At 35.6% G+C, this 14441-nt stretch overlaps 1 protein-coding gene across 4 annotated transcripts; it reads right to left on the reverse strand.

Annotated features, from left to right (window-relative positions):
• LOC104908339 (uncharacterized) lies at nt 1-7877 on the reverse strand. 4 transcript variants are annotated; one of them, XM_048644444.2, is made up of 12 exons: nt 7512-7877; nt 4169-4268; nt 3835-4059; nt 3631-3713; nt 3182-3282; nt 2636-2759; nt 2355-2509; nt 1798-1934; nt 1303-1473; nt 968-1192; nt 589-822; nt 1-457 (listed from the first exon to the last, which is right to left on the reverse strand). In XM_048644444.2, the coding sequence occupies exons 1-12, from the start codon at nt 7763-7765 to the stop codon at nt 320-322; spliced, it is 1947 nt and encodes a 648-aa protein (XP_048500401.1). In that variant the 5' UTR covers nt 7766-7877; the 3' UTR covers nt 1-319. The 4 variants fall into 4 exon arrangements, with proteins under 4 accessions (XP_048500401.1, XP_010695740.2, XP_010695742.2 ...); XM_010697438.4 differs by having other exon boundaries at nt 4169-4273; nt 7598-7875; XM_010697440.4 differs by having other exon boundaries at nt 7598-7812.
• Nucleotides 7878-14441: the final 6564 nt, after the last annotated feature.

Here is a 14441-nt window from a genome sequence, read left to right on the forward strand (position 1 = left end):
TATTGTCAACCAAGGCTTCTTACTTCTATTAACATATTTTCCTTTCTCTCATCCAAAACACAGAGAGCTTTGATATTAGTGATAAGAGGATCAATGCACTTTCGGTCTTATGGAGGACAATTTCTTTTTACAGAATTGCAAATTTGGTAGCCATATGACCTTTACTTAAACCATAATTACATTTAATAATGACAATTACATTAATTCTCCACTGTGATCGGTGCCACATAACCAGCATGCCCGTATAAGCTACATTATATTCTTGACTAGCGAATAGCGAAATAGATGTGTAGGCGTTGTAGCTTATTGTTTGGTACATTCATGCTCGCAACTGTCTTGGAGGATAAGTAGTGCTCGGGGTATTTGAAATCAAATCATTAGGACCGAGATCATCTATTGGTGGACGCTGTTTGTGATGATCAGTCGCTGATTGAAAAGCCATAGCCAATGCTAGAGCCTGCAGGAACAAAAACGTAAGTTTGGAATGATAGCAAATGGCATTTTAATCAAGAATGTGAGTCCATGGTACAACATCGCACAACAATGGACAGATAATAATCCCATATTGAGTTCAATGTTAAGTCATACTATGTGATCATGTTTGGGAGGGGCATAGATGCCAGTTGTGATAGTTCTTCTCCTTCGAATGTCACTTGAAGGTGGGTTAGCTATTGGTGCGAATCCAACCGGTACAACCATTACAGGCATGCCAACAAGGTTTCCCATGCAAACTTTTTCCCAATCAGTTGCATTACCAACAAATGCATCGACTGTAAAACTTTCTTGCACTTCTTGAATTAATCTTCCTCTTGCCCTCTGTGCCTGTAAAGGTATCCACATATTAGATCCTTTCGAATCTGTACTCAAGTATAAATGTCACTTCCCAGCAAACGTGCAGACACCATGCATATTAATATAATGATAATGGTTTTTTTGATAACATTATATACAGAATAAATCGACTAACCTGCATATAATCTACTGCTGTAATGACGCGAGCACGGCGCAGCTCAAATGGCCATTGATCCTGAGCTTCATATACATCATCTAGTCCAGAGCGCTGCCACTCATCAAAATGAGCTAACATATCAACATCCATTGTGAAATTTAGTATTCCTTGAACTGAGTCAACTGTGTAATTGAGTTGGAAAGGAATCATGTTAACACCCATTGATGCAAGTACATTAACAACCTGAAATTGGGCAAAAAAAATTACAGGTTAAAAAGAGGAGGCTTCTACATGCCTCAATTATATTAATCTATTGAAAGTTATCTTTCTGCTTTAATAAACTTTAAGCATACCTCCTCCTCAGAATCCTCAAGATATCCAACAGTGAGCTTTGTGAGATCAACATCAAAAGGATCACCAAAGGGCATATCCCTCGAAGACAGGTCATCTGGATCTTTGCCTCGAATTTTATCCAGAATGATGGCACAGTCTGCTGCACTTCTGCAAAAAGGGCCAAGCTTATCCTGTTTAATTAAGAGTGATATCAAATTCCAAGATATCTGTTAATCCAGGATTAAGAGAGTGAAAGTGAGGCATGAGAGTTGAGACATATCAAATGCTCCCACCATACTAAATTAACTGACTTTGAAGGTTCTGCATATGCACCACATATTAAGAAATTGTTAGATATTGCATTTGAATTTTAAAATGGCAAGTGATAATACTTCTTTCTACAAAGTCGACAAGAAAAGTTTAACGAACAAATAATACAGAGTAAAGAAAGTAAGTCAAATGGACTGTTAATATGGAAGGCAGTAACCTGACAAATGAGGAAGTTGAGATCTTACCAAGCTTTCGGATATACTCATGACACCTGTTCGACCAACAGTACCAAAAGTTGGGCGTAAAGCTGATACACCACAGCGAGAAGCAGGATAAGTCATCGAGCCAGCAGTTTCTGATCCAATGGCAAATGGCACCATGCCTGTCATCAAAGCAAATTACCCCCTTACGGATCAATGGAGAAAACAAAGTATTCACATGCTCTGCACCTAAGAATGAAAGCAAACTGTAATGTTGAAAGCACAAATATCAAATTGCTCTCTCCATTCCAAAACTGGTCTCATATTTGGATTATATGTTTAGAGCCTAACGAATTTTGGCCTTTAATTTTCTGATAATGTAATTTTACGCGCCTAGATGTATCTCATAATTTCGTAATAATATGATTTACATTAACTTTAAGTCTTTAAATGTTAAACCTCAATTCTGCAAAAGAGTAAAGATGAGATTATTTAAGAGCACATGAAGCATACATAAATAGATATGACTCTCAAATAGGACCAAAGTTCCATATGAGAAATGGAGGACAATGATGTAATCTGGCTTCAAGTTGAAAAATAACCTGCGGAGGTGCAAGCAGCAGGCCCGGCTGACGAACCAGTCGTAAACTCCTCTATGTTCCACGGGTTCCTTGTCCTGCCTCCAAACCATATATCATCATAGGCCAGCGATCCAGTCACAAGCTTTGCAATGAGAACTGCACCAGCAGACTTCAACCTGCCGCACCAAAAAAATAAGTTAATATATTTACATCTATTGAATAAGCCCAACAGCTGAAGACCATGAGTTGAGAATAAACCCCATGAGAAAAAATTGCATACAAGTACAAAGGTTTTTGAGTACCTTTTATAGACCCAAGCTTCCGTATCAAGTACTTGATATTTGAAACTTCGCGAACCCCAAGTTGTCTTATATTGGGGTACTGCAATAATATCTTTCAAGCCATAAGGAATCCCGTGTAGAGGACCTACAAAGATTTAACATAAAGACCATGTAACTGTACTAATTTGCAAGGAAGGCATAGTTTCTATTCTGCAAACATCTCCGGTTCTATCAGAATCCCTTAGTTTAAATCATAAACAAGCCCACAAAAAGTATAACATATTCTGTCCACTTCAAGTTACGTATAATCAGTTTCCTTTGTTAACATGGATATTTCAAAATGAACCGGATTTGACACAATCAGACAAGCTTTATTAATCACGTGAAGATTTATCAAACCATCTGTGAAAACACCAAACATCAGTTGTGCCATACTAGCTTCTAGATAATTCCACTTTACTAAGCTAATTCATAGCATTTCATCAGAAACTGCATATAAGTTCAGCACTCTAAAGTGATCAAGAAATGAGAGTGAGTCATCCATCAACAAGAAACACATAGAAATACCTAAGTATACTCCCTCAGAAAGCAGCTGATCAGCCTCTTTCGCCTGCTTGTACGCTAAATCTTCAGTTACTGTCACCACAGCTTGGAGGACAGGATTATACCTGACACGATATGAAAAATGAGAAAATTGAAAGGAAGATACTACGAGAAATAATTACACATTGGTACCCCCTCATGTCTCCATCATCTATACTAGTCCGTGCTTTTGCTTTTTTGATGCTACCTTAATACCAAGTCAGCAGAGTTACCCAGATTAAGAAGTTTAAGTTTAGATTTCTGATTTTCGCATTAAAATGGTAGGTGCAAGATTGACTTGGAAAAAGATTCTATTGGTTTGAATACACAGGTAAAACACCAGACAAATGTGAAGGGAGGAGTGAAATTTTGGGTATTACTTCCCTTACACCTATGCAGAAAATAAGTAAATCACGGCAAAGCAATTTTAACACCTTTTCAATCTCTTGAGGAAAACTTCAGTAAGCTCCACAGATGAAATCTTTTTTTCCTTAATGAGTTGCCCCAATTCGAGAATCTACTCACACCAACAAAACGAGGAGGAAGGAATCAAAACATGGAAAAAGACAGGAAGAATGCGCTGATGACAGAAGTCAAATAGAGTTACTAAGGAAGCAGAATACAAAGAGGTGTCTCACACTCATGAAGGCAATATCCTCTTCACTGGAAGGTCTCTGAATGCCGGGGAATAGAGGATAGGTGAAAGTTTTCATGCCAAGCTCTGCTTGCCTCGCACCCCAATCAGGGTGAAAAACTAAAACAGATGGATATTTCAGTCCCCCATTAGAAGTAGCTACTAACTTGCGATCAGCTCTAGCAACAGGGAGATTGAATTCTGAAGCCTCCTTTACGATATCAACCATCTAAAATAAAGAAAACATAAACATTAGTTTAGCATCTCTGACAAAAGAGACATTATTTGTTAGTATATTCTTGGAGTAAGAACTTGACATACATCCCAAAAAGAACTACCTTATTGTTACTGAAGAAATCAGCATCAAGCATGTGAAACGCATCCTGAATGGTAAAATCGCCATTGGCACTACTGCAAACCTCGGATTTATGCCTTTTACTGTCCTGATTGAAAAGGACATATTCAGTCAGTAATATATATTACATGACAAGAAGATCAAACAAAGGACTTTCACTTATATTTTTAGGTAGGGCCCTAGGGGGTGTTGACCTCTGATCCTGATGATATATGCTACACTCTAGTTACAGCAGACAAAGACTAGTAATCTATAAAAATCAAACAAATAACTTTCTGCCCAGAAAGCGAACAGTTTCTAGTTATCAATAATGATTGACTTTGATTGCCGAAGCTAGGGAAAAGATCTTCCAAAAATATTCATGCCAAATCAACCAATTTTTTTTCTGTCAAATATTCAATTTAAAACAATAAGGAGACCATTGAACTATCATCAACCCTTGTGACAGAAGCTTAACTACAACATACATCCCACTCTAGGTCCAGCAAAGCCATATTGAACACCAAGGAACCTACCCAGCATTTGATTATGCATAATGCCTAGAAATGGATCAGAACCTGTCAGGACCTTTAGGTATGAACCCTGACATAAGATCTACAGGACCCCAGATTCTATTTCCTTTTCCTTTCCTTTTTTTTCTCCATTGATGTTAAAGTATTCAACATATACACACATCCTTCGCCATCTACATGATTATGAAGCGAAACCTGATCCTACAGTAGATATCAATACTCTACAAGTTGACATTTTGACAAGGTTAGACCTGTAGCACAACAAGAGGGATCCAGGACCAATATCATGTAAACTAAGCAAAAATATTGAAGGGATTTCTCCCCACACATCCTTCGCCATCTACATGATTATGAAGCGAGACCGGATCCTACAGTAGATATCATTACTCTCCAAGTTGACATTTTGACAAGGTTAGACCTGTAGCACAACAAGAGGGATCAAGGACCAATATCATGTAAACTAAGCAAAAATATTGGAGGGATTTCTCCCCTGAAGTAGCTTAGGATGTATCAAAAGCAAGTTAGTTTCACAAGACACTGAACACGAAATATTTGTATACTTAGAGCTCCACTTGAAGCAGATAAAGCTACTATTATTTTCAATTTCAAAATTCGGTGAGCCCAAGACATCAAAACCAAGTTCACATATATTCCCACCCTCAAATAGAAACAGCGCATTCTCCTGCCCGAAAGAGTAAATATAATAACAACAAACACCGTAGAAATTTACCTGGCATTCTAACATATAAACAAACTTAGCATTACCTTGAGATGGAAGTGGGTGGGAACCAAGACATCTATCTAAGCTTTTGGAACCCCAAGTCCCCAAGATCTCCAAGGTTAGAAAGAAGATCGACTATTGGCAACATGAAATTATATCCTTAAAGGGCTCCTCTTAAAGATCTTGGGTTGCATATGGGTGGGAACTGGAACCCAAGATATCTAGCCATTTGCAACTGTCATCTCCAAGCTCAAGAAGGAGCTGAACTCTTGGCAATATACATTATTAAGAGCATAAGGTCGAAGATTAGGAACAATAAGTTCACCATTTCGAAGAAAAATTTGCTGCTTGCATCTATATATAACTTATTCACAAGTTTACTAGCTTTTGGTCCAACCAGTCATATAGAAAAGGTTCTGTCACCCATCTTCTGTTTGCTTCCATGACGAAACAAAACCCTGAACTCGGTAGTGTTCTAACATACATATACTAAAAGGCTTTAAACAAGTAAAGAAACTCAGCTTGAACTTCAGATGTTATCTTTGAAAGATCTACTTCCTTTCTCGAACACGGATCTTGCAATTTTCCCAGACATATAGGTGTAGACAGGTCGAATTCCTTTTATAATGGTACATCGGCATTCAACAAATTATTAAGTTTCCCATATCCTTCCTCATATTACAACTGGATTCCTAGCTACACAAGACAACGTTAAAACAACTTAATGGTCATATTACTAAAAAGCAAGTCCTGCTATCTATTTATAACGTACAAGTAGACTGGATCTGCCAAAACCCAAATGTGACAACTGAATCAGTTTCTTTCTTTAAGACAAAGGAACTTCAGTACTCTCAACTAACATTACATCTCATATTATCCATCACTTTTGCAAAACCATGTTATATATCAGGTGTCAATGCAATACATTCATCAATGTACTTGATAACCAAGACCTTCTTTATTTAGGTGAATAGCCTATATAAATTTTAAAAGCAACTGAGGGACTAGTAAAAAAATCAGCTATCCCATTTGATTCAATCCTTAAAAGATAAATAATGCAGTAAATTAATGTATGAGGAGACACATTCAATCCAATGAGCCTGCAAACTAGCTCCACCATAACCCTGACGGTTCATTTGATAGATGGTAATAAATGGTGATTATGGTAATGAATTTCCATGTAGTTTGTCAAAGTCTCCATGGTGCGGCCATCAGCCATGTCCTTCTAGGAGGCAGGAGCGCCTAGTTTAAGGGGGTCTTTCATGATTCTTTTTCACATTTTATATTTCTATATTTTATAATTTTCTCATTTAAACAAAATATGTGACAAATAAAAAAAATATATATATATTACTTGGGAGCACATAGTTCTATATGATCCCGAGAACACCTACCGGCCCGTTTGATAGTCGTTAATAATTATGGTAATGGGAATGAATTTTAAGTGTAATTTTATTGGAGAAGCACCCTTAAAATCTTCATGAAAAGACATTTTTTCTCCATAGGCAAGCAATCTCATCTCTAAACTTGTATCTTTATCTCCAACGGAAAGAATTTTCATTACCACTCATTACCACCTACAAGGTGGTATTGGATGAGAATGAAAATTCAAGAAAAAGAATACACTTTAGGATAAATTAGTATTACCATGAAAATAAACAATGATATTTTTCACAAGTTTACACACAAATTCATTCCCATTATCACCATTTACGACCAACTACCAAACGAACCGTAAGTATTTGCGGTAGTTTGCTATGGAAAATCCCATGTAAATGTCTATTGTAATGCTTGTCCACCTCCAAATTTAGGAATCTTTTTATAAAATTTGATTACCATCTATTACCATTAAATAAAATGTTTGGGAATAGGTTGCATCACATATGATTATACTATCATTATCTTCATTTCATACCGTCACTTATTACTGCCTACCAAACGGGCCGTTAAAGCATTGCTTTGGTGTATCAGAAGACACACCCACCTCAATGAGCCCGCAAATTAACCCCCCCCCCAAAAAAAAAACACACACACACAAAACCCATAAAATGAAAAGCACATAAAAAATCAGAAAGAAAGTAAGGAGAAATTACACAATATTTCTTGAAATGAGATGGGTAAATTTGTGGAGGTGTAAAGAAAAAGGAGCAGGAGCAAAGAGGAGAGAAAGAGGTGATACCATAATGTTGTTGTTAATGGAAGTGTGAGCAGTGAAACAGCAAGCAGCATGAGCAAAGAACATACACATAAAAAAAGATGTACTTGTAATAGAAATCAAAAGCAGTGAAGAAGAACGTGTCTTTGAAAGAGGAAGAGTAGCAGAACAGATGTCATCTGACTTCGCCATCCACCTCGTTGACCTCTTTCAACACTTTCGCTCGATCGCCTCTTCACAAATCACAAAGGATTGATACTGTGTTAAAGTTTTGGTCTTCAGTAAATCAGTGATTTAGGGGTTAACTAATCTATCAGACATTGATACTATAAGACTAATTAACTGCTCCCTCGTTTTTTTTAATGCTATATTTCAATTTTTTAACGTTTTGATTCATTTTTTAAAATATCAAAGTGTGTAGATTAAAATGAAACGGATGGAGGAGAAAATAAGAGGATAAAGTGAAAAAATAAAGTACTTCTTGATAGAAAAAAAGTATTAAAAAAATTTATTTTTTGGTAGATCAAGTTCTTTAAACAAACAAAGTTTAAGCAATGTAACAATTTTTTAAAAAACGGTCATTTAAGGGAAATATAGCAATTAAAAATAAACGCAAAGAGTACTACTCAGGGTTAGGAGCGTGGTATAGGGGTCAGCTTTGACCTTTTATTTTTTGATTAGCGTGGGATGAGCAAAATGATTTAAACAAGATTCAATATCAACTCTTGGATATCAATATATCACCCTCATAAGACTTGTAAGCTACATAACATCCATGACTAAAGGTGGCCATAGGTCGGGCTGGCCCGCGGGCTGCCCGAGCCCGGCCAGTTTTCGGCCCGGCCCGAGCCCGCTATGGGCCCGGCCCGGCCCGCTGGCCATAACATGGGCCGTGGGCCTTGCACGTTTGGAGATTTTAGATTTCGGCCCGGGCCCGGCACGAGCCCGTGGGCCTTGCAATTTTTTTTTTCAAAAACTGTGATTTTCGGACCAGGCCCGCGGTGAGCACGAGCCTGGCCCGGCAGGCCCGTGGGCCGGGCCGGACCATGGACAAGTTTCCCACAATTTCAGCCCGGCACGGCACGAGTTTGATGGGCCACGGGCCTGGCCCGGCCCGTATTCCACTTCAGCCCGCGGGCCTGGCCTGTGGTCAGGCCCAGCACGGCCCGTGGCCAGCTCTATCCATGACTTTCACCAAATTATAACTCACTTTCCTTTTATTGATTTGCATTCATTAACTAATTTTTTTTCTTTTTGTATCTTTTATATGATAGACAAGGCTCGGTTTTCTTCAATAAATTTTACTAAAATTGAGATAATTTGTAACACCCCGATAATTCTCTCTTTTCCAAAATACTTTTCAAATACAAAACTTACAGAATCATCAAAGCATTATCGCTCGTGTGATAACGTATCGGCTTATTCAGAATTTTGCAGCGGAAAACATATAATTAAACTTTAGAATTGAAATTCAATAAATAACAAAGTCAACTTTAAAACCAAATAACAATATTAACGTTAACTCCAAACCAACTTAACTATAAATGTATCAACTATATAACAATAAATAAATCAACATACTACATAAGCTCTCCATTTTCGAAATTCATGATGCATCATCTGTACACTCGTAGATGACAATGCACTAGAGAATCTGCTCACCAAGAGTGGATCATCACATGATCGATCAATAAGGTAAAATCATGATCAACACATACAAACAAAGCACGTAATCAGCAAAGTTGAGTACTACATAATAAAGAAATAAACATTCCTAATATGATACTAATAATTACTAAGCAAAGATAAATAACAACATGATAATTTGCAGATAACTTCTACTAAACTAAACTTTAACAATACTTTTATGAGTTCGTATTATGTCGGACGAGTCCGATACAATATTCTCGTCGGACCACTTCAGTTAGAAGCACTTGTGCTTCAGTTAGACTTACTTGGGTTTCAGTTGGTCTTTATTTTTTTTCAAGTAGTCTTCTTTTTTTTTTCAAGTAGTCTTCTTTTTTTTTTTCCAGTTGGTTCTTGTGCTTCAGTTAGACTTACTTGGGTTTCAGTTGGTCTTTATTTTTTTTCAGGTAGTCTTCATTTTTTTCCAGGTAGTCTTCACTTTTTTTCAGGTAGTCTTCATTTCTTTTCAGTTAGTCTTCTTTTTTTTTTCAGTTGGTTCTTGTGCTTCAGTTAGACTTACTTGGGTTTCAGTTGGTCTTTATTTTTTTTCAGGTAGTCTTCATTATGTTTCAGGTAGTCTTCATTTTTTTCAGGTAGTCTTCATTTTTTTTCAGTTAGTCTTCTTTTTTTTTTCAGTTGGTTCTTGTGCTTCAGTTAGACTTACTTGGGTTTCAGTTGGTGTTTATTTTTTTTCAGGTAGTCTTCATTTTTTTCCAGGTAGACTTACCATATCAAGTATCATGGATTCTTAGTTTTATTATTCTTTCATGTAACACTAACCTCTGCTTTGTTGTTGTTGTGATTGTGGTTGCTTCCTAAGCCGTCTGATCTAGAATCAGAAAAGCTGAAATAATTGATTGATGGAGGAGATGGTGAATTATTGAACATGAGTAGTTGCCGTTGTTGCTGTTGAACATGAGACTAAAAACCAAGTATGGAGGTCAGATGGTGTCTCAATCTCTAAGAAGGACCGTGTAACCTTTCCTTCATCTTGAATTTCATAAGATCCACTCGCAAGAAATTCCCCTCCTTCAAGATTGATTATCAATCGGATTGCTCTGGCCAAATAAAGAATATCTCAGAGGGGGAAGTTAGTGCTTTCTCAGATGTAGTTAGCTGGGAGAAATATCCCATATAGTTGAGATGTTGTTGTTCTTTTATATTTTGATGATGTAAGAAAGCTGTCAAAGGATTTTCTCTCTCTTAGCAGAGATGGAGCAATAAAATGATCAAAAAAAAAAACCAAGTATGGAGGAACTCATTTCTCTCTCCTCTACAACAATGGCTGCCACCAATTGGATCTTTCTCTCTTGAACGTCCACCGTCGACACAACAAGGTGGCAGAGGAAGAAGATGAAGAACGAGCAGCGGCCCGGTGGCGGCGGAGGAAGAAGATGAAGGAGCAGCGGCACCGTTCTCGCGGCTTCGTCCGACGAAACATATTGGGTCAGACGGTATGACCCAATAGTTTCACTACTTTTATTACTTTAATGGAATAGTTATTGGACGAGTTGTCTATCTGAAAACCAGTCATCCCTTTGGAAGACGAAATACGGGTGCGACTCCGTATTCTCATGACCTACGATATTGAGGAACCTTTTATATAAAAATAGGAACGGCGATCAATTCAAATCCAAAAAAGGCCATGACTCGCTCACCATGAACCCCAACTCCTGATTGTCCAAATTCAAACGTGCACCAGTCTAAAGTATATTACTATCCAAGTTTCACTTTACATGATTTACCAATTATAACTTGTTATGACATACAAGCAACACAGATAAAATATAATCAAACATTCACAACTTTACTTTTATCTTAGGATTAAATAAGTGATCATATAACTTACAACCCAAGATTAATTCCTTCTTTAATCCAATCCTTCGTATTTGTTGAACCTAAACAATAACCAACTTACCTTTCAAAGGTATAAAACATCAACTTACCAAATAAGGCTCACAGTCCTCATAGAGTAGTGAAAATAATAATATAAGGGAACACATGATTTAATCATGTGAATTAATATATAAAGTTCCCAACCAACATGTTTGCATCAATCTTCCATATACAAACATGATATAAATCTCATATTTAACATGGTCATACGCAGGCATAAAAATGTAAAATCCAACATAATAGAAATCATATATGAACTTACAGAGTTCCTATACATGATACTACATAACTTTCCTTCCTAAAATCATAATACTACATCAAACAACACATAGGTAAGTACGTACCTTGTGTAGACAAATTGATAGACCACTTTAACAACTTTAGAAGTCGCCTAGAGAGAACTCTCCGCCTAAAACAACCCATAAAATTTATAATCAATACTCAAAATAAATTCCAGCAACTTTAAAATACTTTAAATCTCCTTTAGAAATATTTGAAAGTTGTTTTCATCATTAAAACTTCAATTACTTATACTAATACTAGTCATTAAAATCCGTAAAACTCCATTAATAGGAACCTTTCAAAAATTCCAGCAACGTATAGTTTATTAAAACTCACTTTAAACATATTTAAACATGCTTAAACTCATAAGTTTAATCAATTTCATAGTTTATAACATACTGTGATTTTCCCATCTTTAACACACTAAAATTCCATGCTTTGATATTTAAAATTCAATTTAAACATAATAATCAAATCTGAATTTTTATTCTTTCAAAACATAATTTATATAATCATAGACTCATCATTAAATCAGTAATTTAAAGCTTATAAACATAATTCACACTAAAACAAATCATAAAAACATAATCTTTAATCAAAACTTGAGGAGGAAGAAAAGTAATCAAACCAACACAAGAAGGAAAGAACAAGAAAGGGCGCTGGCTGGAGCGACAACAGCTGCGGCAGCAACACGATGGTCAGCGGTGTGTAGGTAAAATTTGGGTCTAATGTATTTATATGCATGTTTTCCTTTAGGGCTTAAGGAAAGGCAATGGGGTTTAAAATAGAGTAGAGTTTAATGATGAACAAGATTGAAGATTAAAACTCCTAACATCACTAGAAGTCATTTTCCCAGTCCAATTAGTATTTGGATTCCTCAAACCCATTTAAACTCCTTTTTCAAATCCAAATAGTATTTTAAATATTTTTCAAAGCATGTCTTAACAAAATATTTTAATTTCCTGAAATCCTTAAAATAATTCCTTTGACTTTCAAAATAGTCAACCTTTTAAGGAAATAAATGATGTTAAACCAAATTATTTTTAAATATAAATTTCTATATATACTAAAATATATTTATAAACTCCATAAATTTACGGGTGGTTACATATTTTTTGTAGATTAATATTCAATTTTACTAATTAAAAATTGATTTTTACTAGTTCTTTGTTGTATTTGCTATTTGAAGTTACTAATTTTCATGGATCAAACTTTTATTTTTCTAATAAAGCTGAGAGTGCATTTTTGGGTTTACCGAAATTTTTTCTCTTAATTAGAAAATAACACGGACCATGAATTTAACAACTAATTTAGTTTAATTTGCGAATTCTTCTTTACAGTTCAAGGTTGTAAATTAGAACTGAGTACATGAGGAATTTGTAAGGATATTTCTGTCAAATACAGCCTTATAAATATTTTTTTAAAAGATTTTACCGGCCTTTTAAAATAAAAAAAATAACACTGTATGTAAATATTTATATCCAAAACAATGCCTTATACTAGATTTCAGACTCTAACTTACTTTTTCAAGGGTTGATGACTAGCACATAATGAACACTTTTTTCTTGTTAAAAACTTCCTTATAAATAACTTTTTGCAAGAAAATATTTTTTTAGAGTTTGTCTTATAAGAGACCGCCTACTTTTAAATTAAAATTAGGCAATGGTGATCTCAATATTAAAAAGAGAATTACCCCAATAGTAACTAGGTTAATTTGTTTCGGTGACTAGTTTAATCCATTTTACTAGGTTTACTTTTATATTAAAATTAGACGGTCTCTTTTAATAATTTTTGATTTTTTTTTTTTTTGAAAGGCAAGAAAATATCTTTTACGAATAGCTTATCCTGCAACACATTCTTGATGTGTGATTTAGGCCTTTAACTTACTTTTCTGACTTGACCAATTTTCTTGATTATAGTCGTTGTTGATTAACTAACAATGCTACTTTTCTTTCATCATATATATATATCTAGGGGTGCTAATCGAGCGAGTCGATCGCAAGCAGGATCCTGTTCGACTCGACTCAAAAACTCGAAAATCCTACTCGATTCGACTCGACTCGAAAACTCGCTAAACTCGCCAAACTCTTGCTAGAGTCGTACTCGTTATTTTTCTTTTGAAGGCATGGACCATGAGGTAAATTTAAATTGTGCTTGGTAACTTGAATCTTATTTCTCAAATTTTTAAAAAATTTTATATTAAATAAAATAAATTCTTAGAACAATATATATATATAAGAAAAAAATTATAGGAACCTGCTCGACTCGTGCTCATTAAGGTTTCGAGCCGAGCCGAGCTAACTCGAGTTGAGTTTTGACCGAGCATTGACCGAGTCGAGCTCGAGTTGCTAGCGAGCTGCTCGACTCGATTAACACCCTACATATGGCCAATATTAAAAGTTGACAAAGAGAATAAAATGGGGCATAACATTTCCAAAAAAAATAAAATAAATGGGACATAAGCAAGTCAAAAATAAATAAAAATAAATGGGGCATAAGCAAGTCATAAAAAAAATCAAATAAATGGGGCATAAGCAAGTAAAAGAAAAGTGGTTACTGAGTAAGAGATAGAAACCCAAGAGTTGGTCGAAAACCTAAGTCAAATTGATAAGCTAGTAGAATCTTTAGTTAAGCTTTACTCAATTCAATTTATTCCTACTTATTTTACGTTCATGTAAGTTCCAAAAAGTTAAAATAAAACTTGAAGCGAACAGTCTTGTGTGATACCGTCTTCGTAAGGGATGCTAATTGAGTTGAGCAGGTCGCGAGCAGTTCGAACTCGACTAGGTTAATGCTCGGTCAAAACTCAACTCGATTTGGCTCGACTCGACTCAAAACCTTAACGAGCGGTTGATCACGGGTTGGTCATGAACCTGCTTGATTGGATAAGCTCGCGAGCATCTCAATAATTATATTCTTTTTAGGAATCAATTTTATTTAATATGAAAAAAATACCAATATCCGCTAAATATTACAAGTAGAAAAATGAAGTTTTTTTATACCT

The sequence above is a fragment of the Beta vulgaris genome, chromosome 5 (assembly GCF_026745355.1).
Source record: "Beta vulgaris subsp. vulgaris cultivar EL10 chromosome 5, EL10.2, whole genome shotgun sequence".
Lineage (NCBI taxonomy): Eukaryota > Viridiplantae > Streptophyta > Magnoliopsida > Caryophyllales > Amaranthaceae > Beta > Beta vulgaris.